General features: G+C 34.2%; 1 protein-coding gene and 1 long non-coding RNA gene across 7 annotated transcripts; one reads left to right on the top strand and one right to left on the bottom strand.

Annotated features, from left to right (window-relative positions):
* Positions 1 to 411: 411 nt before the first annotated feature.
* Positions 412 to 6,645, bottom strand: LOC148209887 (uncharacterized). 6 transcript variants are annotated; one of them, XR_015793231.1, is made up of 3 exons: positions 6,399 to 6,603; positions 5,810 to 6,196; positions 412 to 755 (listed from the first exon to the last, which is right to left on the bottom strand). It is a non-coding gene; the product is annotated as an uncharacterized LOC148209887 (long non-coding RNA). The 6 variants fall into 6 exon arrangements; XR_015793230.1 differs by lacking the exon at positions 412 to 755 and adding an exon at positions 1,576 to 2,027; XR_015793228.1 differs by lacking the exon at positions 412 to 755 and adding an exon at positions 1,576 to 1,965.
* A 3,626-nt stretch (positions 6,646 to 10,271) lies between these two features.
* Positions 10,272 to 12,324, top strand: LOC111014199 (protein FEZ-like). Its single transcript, XM_022288852.2, has 3 exons — positions 10,272 to 10,533; positions 10,771 to 11,078; positions 11,645 to 12,324. The coding sequence occupies exons 1-3, from the start codon at positions 10,347 to 10,349 to the stop codon at positions 12,110 to 12,112; spliced, it is 963 nt and encodes a 320-aa protein (XP_022144544.1). The 5' UTR covers positions 10,272 to 10,346; the 3' UTR covers positions 12,113 to 12,324.
* The last annotated feature ends 282 nt before the right edge of the window (positions 12,325 to 12,606 follow it).

Raw genomic sequence — 12,606 nt, 5'->3', positions numbered from 1 at the left:
TAAGATACTATTTGAGTTCATCACTTGTTTCTCCTTTGTTTCTCCTTGAAGCATGACTTATTCTAATACGTTGCATGTTAATGATTGAGCTTGAAGTTGTGGTTTTCACTCGAGGACAAGCAAAAATTTAAATTTGAGGTGTGATAACCTATGTTGCGCATCTACCTTAATAAGCAACGAGACGTTAGTGCAAATGCATACTGCCCCAAAGTAATATAGGAAATGGTATTTCAAGTTCGTCTCCTGAGTGCAAACTGTATTAATACCTTAACCTATTGTAAAGGCATGGTTTAGCTACAACAAATCTTGGTTTAGAGTATAGGCAAGCCAATTACTAGAACCATAGCATAACTAAGATTGTACAATGGTGGCATTCAAGACAAAGGGTCAATAATCAAGATGCACGAATAGTAGTTGTGAAAATTCACTCACTTGAGATCATGAAAATTCACCCAAAGGGCACATCCATGTAGCCCTTAAACTTATATTAAATACAATATATTGTAATTCAGGGATATGGAAGTATCGGATGACAAGATTTGAAACTTTTTTAAAGTTTAAGATGAAGATTGCAATACACACATCTAAGTGTTGAAAATTTATAGTAAAAATTGGTACACATTACCAATTTCACCGTTAAAATTAATATTTTGTCATTATGTTTATATGATCAAGTTTATGCTCCTAAAATCAAATCCTCAATCCGCCACTACCGTAACATAGTTGCTAGAAAGAGAATGTAGCATTTGTTGTCTCTGCCAAAAAAAGAAGAAAAATCTGGGTGAAACAATCATCTCTGTTTCACATGTTTTTTAAGACATTTCACTTTTGTCTGTTTCAGCGCCGTTTGTGATGGGATGGGATAAAAATGGAGACTAATGACTCATTTGGTAACGTTCTTGTTTCTTGTTTCTATTTCTTTACTTTTAATGAAGAAAAATGTGTTGCATGATTTCAACCTACGAGAATTCAAGTACGATAAAATAATTTTTTTTTAATGTTTTGGAACAAATTGGAAATGAGAACCAGGGAAAACTTGTTTTGATTGTTCCCAAAATTTCTATACAATTATGAAAATGTTCCCAAGAAAGGAGAAATAAAAAATAAAGTTAATTGTAAAAGAAATTTATTAAGAAAATTGGAAACGGGAAACAAGAGACGATAACTTTACCAAACTTTAACAAACGGACCCTAAATTTCTTATATGATATGAGGATGAAATTGAAAAATGTAACCAAAAAAATAATAATAATCATCTCATACTGATTACTGATTAGCTTTCACACACTTTTCTTTTGGGATCAAGTCACTGTCATTCCCTTCTTTCGTAGGGTACCCTGCCCCCAACTCCAACTCCCAATACCATTTTTTATTCATCCTTTAACACTAACCTTCACGTCATCAATTTTTTCAATTTTGTTTTTACTTTTCTTTCTCTCTCTTTTTCTTTTCTTTTTAATTATATGTTCGATTTTTCACCTTTCCCTAAAATCAGATTTGAATTCTTACCCAAATTTAAGAAATAAAAATTTGTTTTTCAAAATTTGGTTTGAATTTTGAAAATATTTTAGAAGGGGTAGTGTTTTCACTCTCAAGCATCCTACTCATGTTTGAAAGGGATGTTGCTAGCAAGGGACCAACTAGTAATCCATTTTCTCATATCCTAAGCAAGTTTTCAAGAAATGGATTTCCTCGGGAAAGAAAGTTGTGCTTATGTAGATGCCCAAGGCAATGTTTTTTTTTTTTTTTGGTAGATTGAGATGAATTGATCTTTGCCATGGTGCACCTTCCAACTATTAGTTGATGCTCCAACTTATTGATCCATTCCTTAGCTTGGTACAAAAGTCTTTTCATAGGTCTGTGCGCCATCTATCTTTTGCAATTTTTTGGTATAGTTTATCTCAAGTACGAAATTCTCTCTACTTGCACCGGCCTCTTCAAGTAAGCTTTGTATGGAAGGTGCTGCTGTCATCCATTGAGTACACGAAAATGACGAAGTTGCTTAGACTACAGAACCTTCAATCTCACTTGGAGGGAAGTCATAAAAGCAGGATTTTAAATAAGGGCACTAACTGATGTGATATCAAAGAAACATATCGATGGAAGTAGTGTTTACAAGTTTACTTTTTGAAAAATATAAAACCAAAAACAAATTTATTATTGAACAAGACTCAAACTATTTCATAAGTTCAGAAAAAATTTATGTCTAAATCCAATTTACTCATTTAGGTAATAGGTAAAAAAAACATGAAAGTGAAAAAGATAACAGAGAATGTTTTTTGTGAATTAAAGTGAGGGAGAATAATGTAATGATGGGGATTATGATTAGGTGTGGGAGGATTGTGCATGGAGCCAAAAATAAAAATAAAATTTAAATTTAAATTTAAAAAAAAAAAGTTTTAAAGCCATAAGGAGAGATGCAGACCCAGAAAGCAACATCTCATATTAACTCTTTTGCCTTTAATTGGAGAATGAAAAAGCAAAAAGAATATTATAACAACACCTAAGCATAACATCCAATCCAAAACGGCACAGTTTTGGTTGGACATTGACCAGTCAACCTTTGTTTGGAGGCAGCCACTATGCCCACTAAAATTTGAATAAAGGCTGGAACTTGTGCTTTAGAATGTTCCAACTTGCATGTGGTATCCAACACTATAACACATGGTTAAATAATCAAATATTTATATACTAAAAGAAACTAATAAAATATCTAAAGAAAAAGATGGTTCTAGCTTCTAATTCAAGATTAAGTAGAAGTTTTAGGGGCTAAAAATACGTTTGAGTCTCTAATCTTTTTATGTTGATGTAAATATTTGGTTAGCCTACGTGCCCTTTGATGGGATCGTTGGACAAGTTCACCTGTAACAACTGATCTCGGTGTTGTGGCATGTATAACGTCATCTGATGGTCAAGTCATTAACCAAAAGAGAGGAGCAAAATAGAGAGTATTTCATATATTGGACGATAGATTTTTCACTTACATGGTAGGGTGAGATCCTATTTTTTTTATAGGGGACGGAAACGACTAGGCAGGATGCATACTGTGGGACGTCGTGGGCCCCATTTGCATACTGGGATTGGCGGGTCGTTGGCAGACATTCTCGGCACGTGGTATCGCCCTCATCGCCTGCCACTCTGACCCGCTGCAAGCATCTCTCGTTTGCTATCTGTATGCCATTGCTAGTCCTGGAATTGCTCCATCCACTGATCAAATACGTCCATAGCGGGGTTGGTCCCCACGACCACATGTCACCCCGAACACTCCCACGTCGGTGGCTTATTTTTCACCCCCAACAATTTAGTATTTTTTTTTTTAATATAGTCCCTATTGTTTAACATTTTTCCCAAGTTTATCTCCTACGTTTTAACATTTATTGATTAAGTCTCTTATGATTGATTAATGTCAAAATTGGACGGTACTGAACTTACATGGCTTAACATCTATCAAGTGAATTGGTAAAAATTTAGAGGATGAAAAGAGTCACGTAAAAGAGGAAAGTTTCTAATTTCTTCTCCAAATTTCTAAGAAATTGGTAAAATTTTTAAGTTTCCTCTCTTGGGTGGATGACCTTTTTTTTCTCTTATAAATTCCTTCCAATTTGCTACTTACTATGTCACGTAAGTTTATCATCAACCATGAACAGGGAGGGACTAGATTAAAAAATGTTAAAATATAAGAGACTGAATTGAAACTCTTTAAACAATAGAGACTAAATTGAAAAAGTAACTAGACTAAAATATATATTTTGCGAAATTTGAATGAATTGCAAAGAAAGCATAAAGAAAATTCATTTAGCAAACAATGAACAGAGTGGTAATTTTTTTTTTTTTTGGTTGCATAGGGAAGAGAGCTTGGAATTCAAAAGTTAAGCCAAGGAAGGAGATCTTAGAATGGCCAAAAGCAAGTGTTTGTTTCTTTTGGTAACTATTCTTTTGGGGGCTGAACTGTTCCCCTCTTCTTTTTCTCCTTTGGCACTCTAGTGTGTTATGTGTGCAATAAATTAACCAATTTCTTCTCCTCTGCCCTCCTCAATACTTCTTTCTTATTCACTCCCCATTTAAAAAAACAAAAAACAATCAACAACTTTCTTTTCTTAATGGCAAAGGAAGGTTAAATTACCAAAGTATCCCCTGAGAAAATGTAAGCTTCAGTTTCTTTTTTTATGAGTTTCAAACTAACCAGAGTGAGAAACTGGACCTAATGGGTTAACTAGTTACAGTGTGTTAAGATTCCAAGTGGGACATGAACTAGAAAGAAAAATTCCTTATGTGTTGGGTTAATTTTGTCCAGAAAAATTCCTCTTGATATATTGATATGGATGGTGGAATTGGTTTGAGTTGAGGAGGTGATTTGGCAGAGTCCAAGAGGGAATGGATAAAATAGAAAAAGATGCCTGGCTTCTCAGAGGCATTGTTCCAACAAACACCTTTATTCATCATTGTAAGATTCTTGGATAACAGCCTTAGATTTGCAGGCTTATGATTTGAATGAATCTAAAATTGGTCTGTATGTTTTGAGGGCCCACCCTGCTTTATGCTTTAAAGCAATACTCCTCCTCCAAAACCAATGACAGATAAATAACTCCCTTGTGTGTCTAGTCTACTAGAGGAATCAACAAAAAAAAAGAAACAACACCAACCAACATATCCTATCATCTCTCTTCTCCTTTTGCTTCATTGTGGAAGCCATGGTTTTTAGGATACACAGAGTACTTGTTGTCCTTCTCATGTGTGTTGCACTTTTGGGTGTTGAACCAGATGAGGCTTGTGCTTTCACAACCATAAACCTTGCTCTGAGACAAGGTCGCCATATTCTTCAACTCCCAAGGGTGGAGGAAATGAGCACGAAAACGAATTCCGCGCCACGAAACAACAACAACAACTTCGATCCGAATCGATCGAGTGAAAGAAGGGTTCGACGGGGATCGGATCCTATCCACAACAGGTCTTAATTCATTTCTTCTGTTTGCTGAAGAAACCCACTGAGTGTTGACATCAACAGAGACAGAGAAAGCAAAGCAAAGAAAGAGAGGTCATAGCTTCAGACCAAGGCAGAGGAAACACCACAAGAATTTGGTTTCTCCATGGTTGGTTTAATCATTTAATGTTTGTTTTTTAAGAGTTTTTATTCCCTGATGTGTATAGTGAAGCTACGAGAGGACGTCCTCCACAATCCCCATACTGAAACTACAAGTGCAGTGAGTAAACGATGATAGAGATGAATGATTGTTTGTGCACACTTCAAAAGGAGTCGAATTTTCTATCAAGAGAGTGAGAGGGGATTTTGAATCCGTTTGCACAGATAGCAGCTCTTGACAAATCTTTTTGACTAGCTACTCCTGCATACTGATACTTTTGTAGGAAATTTTATAAAAGCTTTTTATATCATTCAGCAGTTACCCACTTAATTATCGTCCCCAGAAATTGCTCAACTTCACTCAAATCTGCTCGCGGTGGAGCCTACTAAACCTTTTGCTATTTAGCTTTATTTATGAATCATGGTTTTCAAAGCTTGAGATGAACATAAAAAGTGTAATGATTAAAGCATTCCGTTGTCATGAGAAACTGTGAAGAACAGTAACTCGTTGGTTGTTTGTGGCATAATCATGGTTGACATTGACAAAGTTTAATTTTTAAGGTTAAAGAGTTATGGGAATGTTTAGCATATGATAAATGAAACGGTGGAGCAGGTAAAAAAGGGCGCGACTGACCCAGACACAGGAAATTTTAGTGGAAAAATAAAATCAATCCCCAAGAACATGAACAACATAATTCAGACGTAGAATAAATAAATAGCATTCAGTACCTCATCTGGTTGAATGGGCAGTATGGAGAAAATCCACATAACCACAGCATCAGCAGAATTTGGCGGCGACATCGTACGCCGCTACTTGCGACGGAGGATTTCAGCCTCATTCATTCATTTCGGGTCGCCCAAATTCAGGGACGGCACTGTTTGTGCGTTGGATTGGCCAATCCAACCTTTAATGTACAACACAGATGCATCTTTGTGCCCTAAGGAATGGTAATTGGAGATTTTGAATGCCAATTAAGTCATACTTACATCGCTTAAGCTAAGCATGCTGCAAATGTTTGGGAAATTGATGTTGCAGAAGCGATGGCAGCTTTGAGTTGGGTATTCCTCCGATCATCCTTCGAATCGGGAATTCTCCGAGTTGCTCACATTTTGGGTCTAAAGGGTGATGCGGAAGATTCAAAAAAAAAAAAAAAATTTGTCAATAAAATATAATTGGAAATAGAAATACTAAGAACCAAAGTTAGAGCAAATGCGCTGTATTCAACGTTGTATACAAAAAAAATAATAAAAATAATGGATTCTTTCGTATAACAAAAGTTGGAACATTCAGTACAAAAATATAAAACAGGTACCGTACCCCGAGAGACATACTTGAATTTGAAGTTTGAGTCTGCATAGGAGGTGGGAGTGATCTAATGAAGTTCTAATTTTCAATAGCTGAGGTCTGGATGGTCTCGGTTGGAGTATGGCTTCTAATAGTGTTGACCTTCCTGATTAATAGCTCCTCTCGTTTCAAATTGTTGAGAGTTTTCAGTCATGTTTGAAAAAAGTTGTTTGCCTACTTCAGGTGTTTTATCTACTTACGTCTCCACTGCTTGCTACATTTATCATATTTCTATCAATTGGCAATAATCCTTCGTAGAATTATTTGATGAGGTGTTGATCTGGACTTTGATAGTAGGGCAAAGTAGCACATAAACCAAGCAAGAAGTAAGTGGCCGATTAATTCAGATTTTAATTCAAAATCATATTTTCAATATTTGGAAATGTTACACGTAAAGGACTGTTGATTCAAATATATGTATGTGTATTTGCTTTCTCAAATTGTGCGTTGTCTTCTTAATTTCAGGATCAAAGTGCAGTTCTATATTCTAAATGCTTCGACGTGAGGTTTGATCATTTTCTTTGATATTTTTTTAGCTCTCGCTCCGAAAAATTTTATCATTTTGTTTTTTAATGATGCATTTGTGCTAAATTCTATGAATTCCTCAATTTTTCATCTCCCGAATAAAATCAAACATAATTTTTCTAATTAGACATAATATTTATTTAAAATAAGAGGAATTTGAACATCTATTAATAAATTATCTCCTATCAACCATGGAAGTTAAAATAAAGTTGCTAAATTGATAAAAGATAAATTGAAAACAATTTATTTATAACAAATTCCAACTCCATTATTGAAGTTCCACATAAGTTGTCTAGTGACTACTTCTTCTTCCAGGTCTTATATGCTCGAGCATCACTTGCACGGCTACAAATCAACTTGTAAATTGTAAGACATGGACAACATTCAAATATATAAGTTAGAAATAATATAAATGGGCTTAAATAACTTTTTTTCTGAGAGTTATCGCATTGTTGGAGAATAAGCAATAAGTTAAGTTGGAGTTAATTAGTCTAACATTTTCAAAAATAAATAAATAAATACCAGTTTTAATTATTAAATATAAAAAACTACTATCTAACTATAGTATATATTTTCTTGCATGGAACTTCAATTTTGCAAGCTTAGTCGTTTATATAACTTTGGTTAGAACTCTTATATTTTCAAGATGAGATCTTACTACGTCTTTTCAAGATGGTACTTCCTCATAAAAATAAAAATAAAGTAGGAACAATACGGCACCATTGATTGATTTTATTTCCCTATTTTTATCAATAAATTGGATTAAGATAATTAAACCATTAGATGGGTGATTTGTGAGATTTACAAGTGTAATTAAGGTGGTGTTTAAATCTCACGTGCAATGAGGAATAGATAATTTGGGGTCCCAAAGGCTCTGACTTGATTTCGAGACTGCCTTGGTTGCACGCATGGCATCGGAACACGTACAAAAAGAGTTGAAAATAATATTAGTGCATCTCATGGAATTCGGAATTTCACACATTTTATATTTCAAACTTTTTTGCTTTGCTCTCCATTTCGTAGACATTGTTTCCATTTCCACGTGAAATTTATTACAAGTCTGTGACTCTCCAAACCTTTTTCATTCAAAATATGTGCATTCGTCGTACGATTATTATTTAAATTTAATTAAGATCTCATTTCGATGCTTTTTTCTTTTTATTTTGTGGTTATGTGTTTTCTTTACAACATGTGTGGGATGGGGGATCGAACTCACAATCTGTTACCGCTAAGCTATATGCTCGCTTTAATCTAAGTTTATAGTTTACACGTATGTGCGAGTATGTTTTTTTCCCCCTTAAAATGAACAAGATTTATAAGGTCATCAAGAAATGTAATTTTTATTATTATTATTATTATTATTATTATTATTATTATTTTGGTGAGGTTTTGCCACATCTGAGGGGGTGTTTGAGTGAGGGAAATTTTGGAGCTCAATAATTTTTTCTTTCAATCGGGTAGAGAGTCAAACTTCTTTGAGCTTTAATTCAGCAGTAACTGATACAAATCTTTAACCAAGAGATCATGAGTTCGAATCTCTCACCTTACTCGTCGTGCTAAAAAAAAAAGTCAAATTTTGTCGCGAATGGATTCACCAAAGAGGCAATTCAGTCTAATTCTTCTATTTTGTGGGGTGGCCGATATTTCCCGATGTTGCTGGCCAGTCTTCATTTGGGCAGTTTAGTTTTATAAAAGTGTTGGTTCGTTCCAAAATAATAATAATAGTAATATTAATAATAAATAAGGTCATCAAGAAACGGAGAATCCCTTAGGTGTATGTGTATTCAATTTTTCATTTTCAAATAAAATTAAGGGAAAAAAAATATCTTTACCCTCATAATTTAACCAATGAATCAATCTTAATTAATTTATTAGCTTTATTTAATTAACTCAGAGTAGTCAAATTAATATAACTTAAACGTCTTACTTATTTTGACCATTCTTATAGTCACCCTCAAGTAATTATGGCGTTTGATTTGACTTTATATATAGAATATAAACCATATTGATATGTTCTGATAACTGTCCTGAGAATTTGAATGATGACGATAGATATTGCTATGTTTTTATTGGAATAATGTGCTTGAATTTGTACAGTGACACGAAAATGGTGTATTTTAGGTTCTAGTAAAGAAATTTGTTGAATATGTGATTCATTGACAGCAATTGTAACTTTTTTACAATTACGGTAGTCAATTAAAGTCTCAAAATGTATTCTAGGTACGTTTGAGCTAGTTGAGTACTTTAAAAGATTCAAGAGTGAGTTAGATATATTTAATTTTCTTTGAGCACAATATTTGTTCCTTACGGTCCAAAATTTCTCCGTAACCACGACGTTGTAGTTGGTTCGATAAAAAAAAAGGGATTCTTGGTTATTTATCACCACCCACAAATATTTCATTCTTTAAAAAATAATACTAACGATAATTCCTAATTATATTAATAAATATTTAAAATGTTACAACACAATATTTAAAAGATCCATGCCAAAAGTTTCCCATATAATCCAATGGATGGATTAATATATTCCACTTTATGTATTATGTGTGGTGTTTTTTTTAATTAAAATTGACACCAAAAAATAATGGGTAGTGCCTGACAAGTCAATGGAATAGAAGCTGAGAGGGGAATGGAATAGAAGCTGAACTCTATATTTTGTTGGTTTCTGAAAACAAATACCAGCTAAGCTTAGATTCTCCAAAATTTAAAAATTCAAAAATTGAATTTTGTATATAAATGAGAGCTTGCTTTGCTTTGGAAGTTGATTCAGGTCCACGTTTCCATTTATTACGATTCAAATAAAATAATTTTATCGAGAGAGGCTCCAGAGAGTGTTGATTAATAATATTTAATAAAACGATGGTATTAAATATGGTGTCCATATTTTCATATATCTATAGGTTGAACATCGACATTTTCATACTATTGAAAAATCAACACAATATTAAAAATATCAATAAAATCTCACAAATATAGACATATTATTAAGATCAATTATTTTTAATTTATTTAGAAATCGTGAAATCTTTATTTTTTGTTTTGATAGCTTTTTTGAATTTTGATTGGCATTTATCTGCTGGTATGATATGAACGTTTAAAACTTTGACCAAAACAAGTAGCTAAATTTATTTTAATTTGTTTAAACATCCCAAGAAAGTGGGTGACTTGGTTGACGCTGATCATCTTGAGATTCCCCTTCTTGTGATTAATCAAAATTAATTAGTGTCCAAGTCAAATCAAAAAGTTTGGTTGATAAGACCAATTTTTTCTTGACTTTAGGGGTTGTTTAATTATTTCTCTTGGTACTTGTTTTGGAACGAGGAGCTTTAAAGCTCATGAAGTTGGCCATTCAAGTTTGATCAATAGAGACCATTTTGAGCGGTCTATTTTCAGGATATGGAGGAGGAGATGATAAATGAAGAAATTGTTGGGGATGATGTGATCCTTCCAGGGTTCAGATTTCATCCGACCGACGAAGAACTCGTCGGGTTCTACTTGAAAAGGAAGATTCAACAGCTCCCTCTATCCATTGAACTCATAAGACAACTAGACATCTACAAATATGATCCGTGGGATCTCCCAAGTAAGTTTTCAAGCCAGTCATCGTTTATTCAACTTAATATTTGAATGTACCGATATATTCATGAGTTCCATCTCAAAATCAATTAGCAACGAGAGGAGTAGCGCATATCTATTTTTTTTTGGACCGGATGCTCATTTGAACTTTTGGACTATGATACTATATCAATATATTCATATTTATTTTTTTTCTTTTTAACGTGGGATTCTTAACCGCGTGTGTTTTATAACAAATTTGAAGAGCTGGCGAGGAGCGGGGAGAGGGAGTGGTATTTTTACTGCCCAAGGGACAGAAAATACAGAAACAGCGCAAGGCCAAACCGAGTGACAGGAGCCGGGTTTTGGAAAGCAACAGGAACCGACCGGCCCATCTACTCTGCAAATGGCGCCGCCAAATGCATTATTGGGCTTAAGAAGTCGCTTGTGTTCTACAGAGGCAGAGCTTCCAAGGCCTTCAAAACGGACTGGATGATGCATGAGTTTCGCCTTCCCCCGGCCCAGGCCCAGGCCCAGGCCCAACCCATCGCCACCAACGTTATTCCACCAAACGTATACCCTATCTCTTTTTCTTTGTTTAACAAATTTGAATTTTTTAGCTAAATTATTTTACGAATCTGGTTTAGATTTTGAAAACTTTTTTAAAAGTAGTAACAAAAAGGGGAAAAAAGTGCAAGTATGGATTTATAACCTTGATAAATACAGAGACGTTTTTGCATTTTCTCTCTTACTCGTTGGACCTTTAATGGTTCTTGTGCTCACTAGTCAACACCTAAGTATTTCCCGAAACAAAATTATTGAAAAGGGAAAATACTTAAGTTGTTTTTTTTTTTTTTTGCATTTTTCTCTCTTAGTTGCCGAACAATTCAATGATAATCAGGACAAAGTAAAATTCTCACCAATCCCAACACATAATCATTTTCCATTGAGAAGAGTACAATATTTGAGAGATTTAGATTACATATATCTATTTTTTTAATACAACCACACGAGGAAGTGAAGATTCGAACTTACAACTATGTAATCGGAGACGAGTGTCCTACCCAAATTAAGCTAAGTCCTAAGTTGGGGTTTGGATTGTATTAGTTATTAAGTGTGTGTTGTATGTAATTTTGTAGGATTCGTTGGCGATATGTCGGATATTCAAGAAAACAAGCACTTCCGGAGCTCCAAGAGGCGTTTCTTCTGTTTCTTGCAGCTTACCAAAAGATGAAATATCATCATACAAAATTAGCACCACCCCAAGTGATGTCATGCCTTGTAATTTGGCAAACTCGGGGTTTGATTATCCAGAGGCGAAACTCCCTGAGCTTTGGAATGATCCAAATGAGGCGTTGTTCAGTACATTTCCGGCCATGGATGCGTGGGAGATTCCCAAATCTGCAGCACTCGACGTCGACGTTTCCTCCATACTTGTAAATATGTGGTCTTCGGCCTCTTCGGATCTCCCTCGCACTCACTTGGGTTCCTCCTCGTCTGATCCGTTATTGCATGTCCAACGGAATGCCTTGTTAGAGTCACCATTGTCGCCGTCGATTCAATATCCTCTTACTTCCATTTGGGACAATTTATTGAATCACGATTGAGTATTAATATGTCTTTAAGTTCGTTCTATTAACTCATCGACCATGAGGAAGAATCTATTCTTCCTCACCATTTAAATATTTTGTCAATTTTTGAATGGTGATAAAGGACACGATTTGATAGTGAGGTTTTTTTTTAATTATTTATTTGTTTCCTGTTGTCAAAATTCGATATGGTCTTTTTTTTTGTCCGATTAATATGTTGGCAGGCACGTGATCAGGTTAACGTACACAGAAAGTCATTGTTGTACTTTTTCTTTTCATCTTCCCACGCTAGACTTGCTCTGAACTGCGATTGGAATGGAATCTTATAGAAATCAAATTAAACGAAATGATAATTTTTACAAGTACTTATTTCATTTTATTTTATTTCTAAAAAAATATATTTTTTATTTTATTTTTTGGCTTTAGTTTTTCTTTATTTAAAATTTAGCTAGTTAAAAAGATTTTAAAATATTAAAATTTTAAGAAAATCTTTACTTATGAATAAAAAATTT

Source organism: Momordica charantia, assembly GCF_013281855.1.
Source record: "Momordica charantia cultivar OHB3-1 chromosome 8 unlocalized genomic scaffold, Mcharantia_2.0 BLBB01000008.1, whole genome shotgun sequence".
Taxonomy (NCBI): Eukaryota; Viridiplantae; Streptophyta; class Magnoliopsida; order Cucurbitales; family Cucurbitaceae; genus Momordica; species Momordica charantia.
Note: the sequence above shows the minus strand (reverse complement) of the source record. Positions and strands in the feature narration are given on the sequence as shown.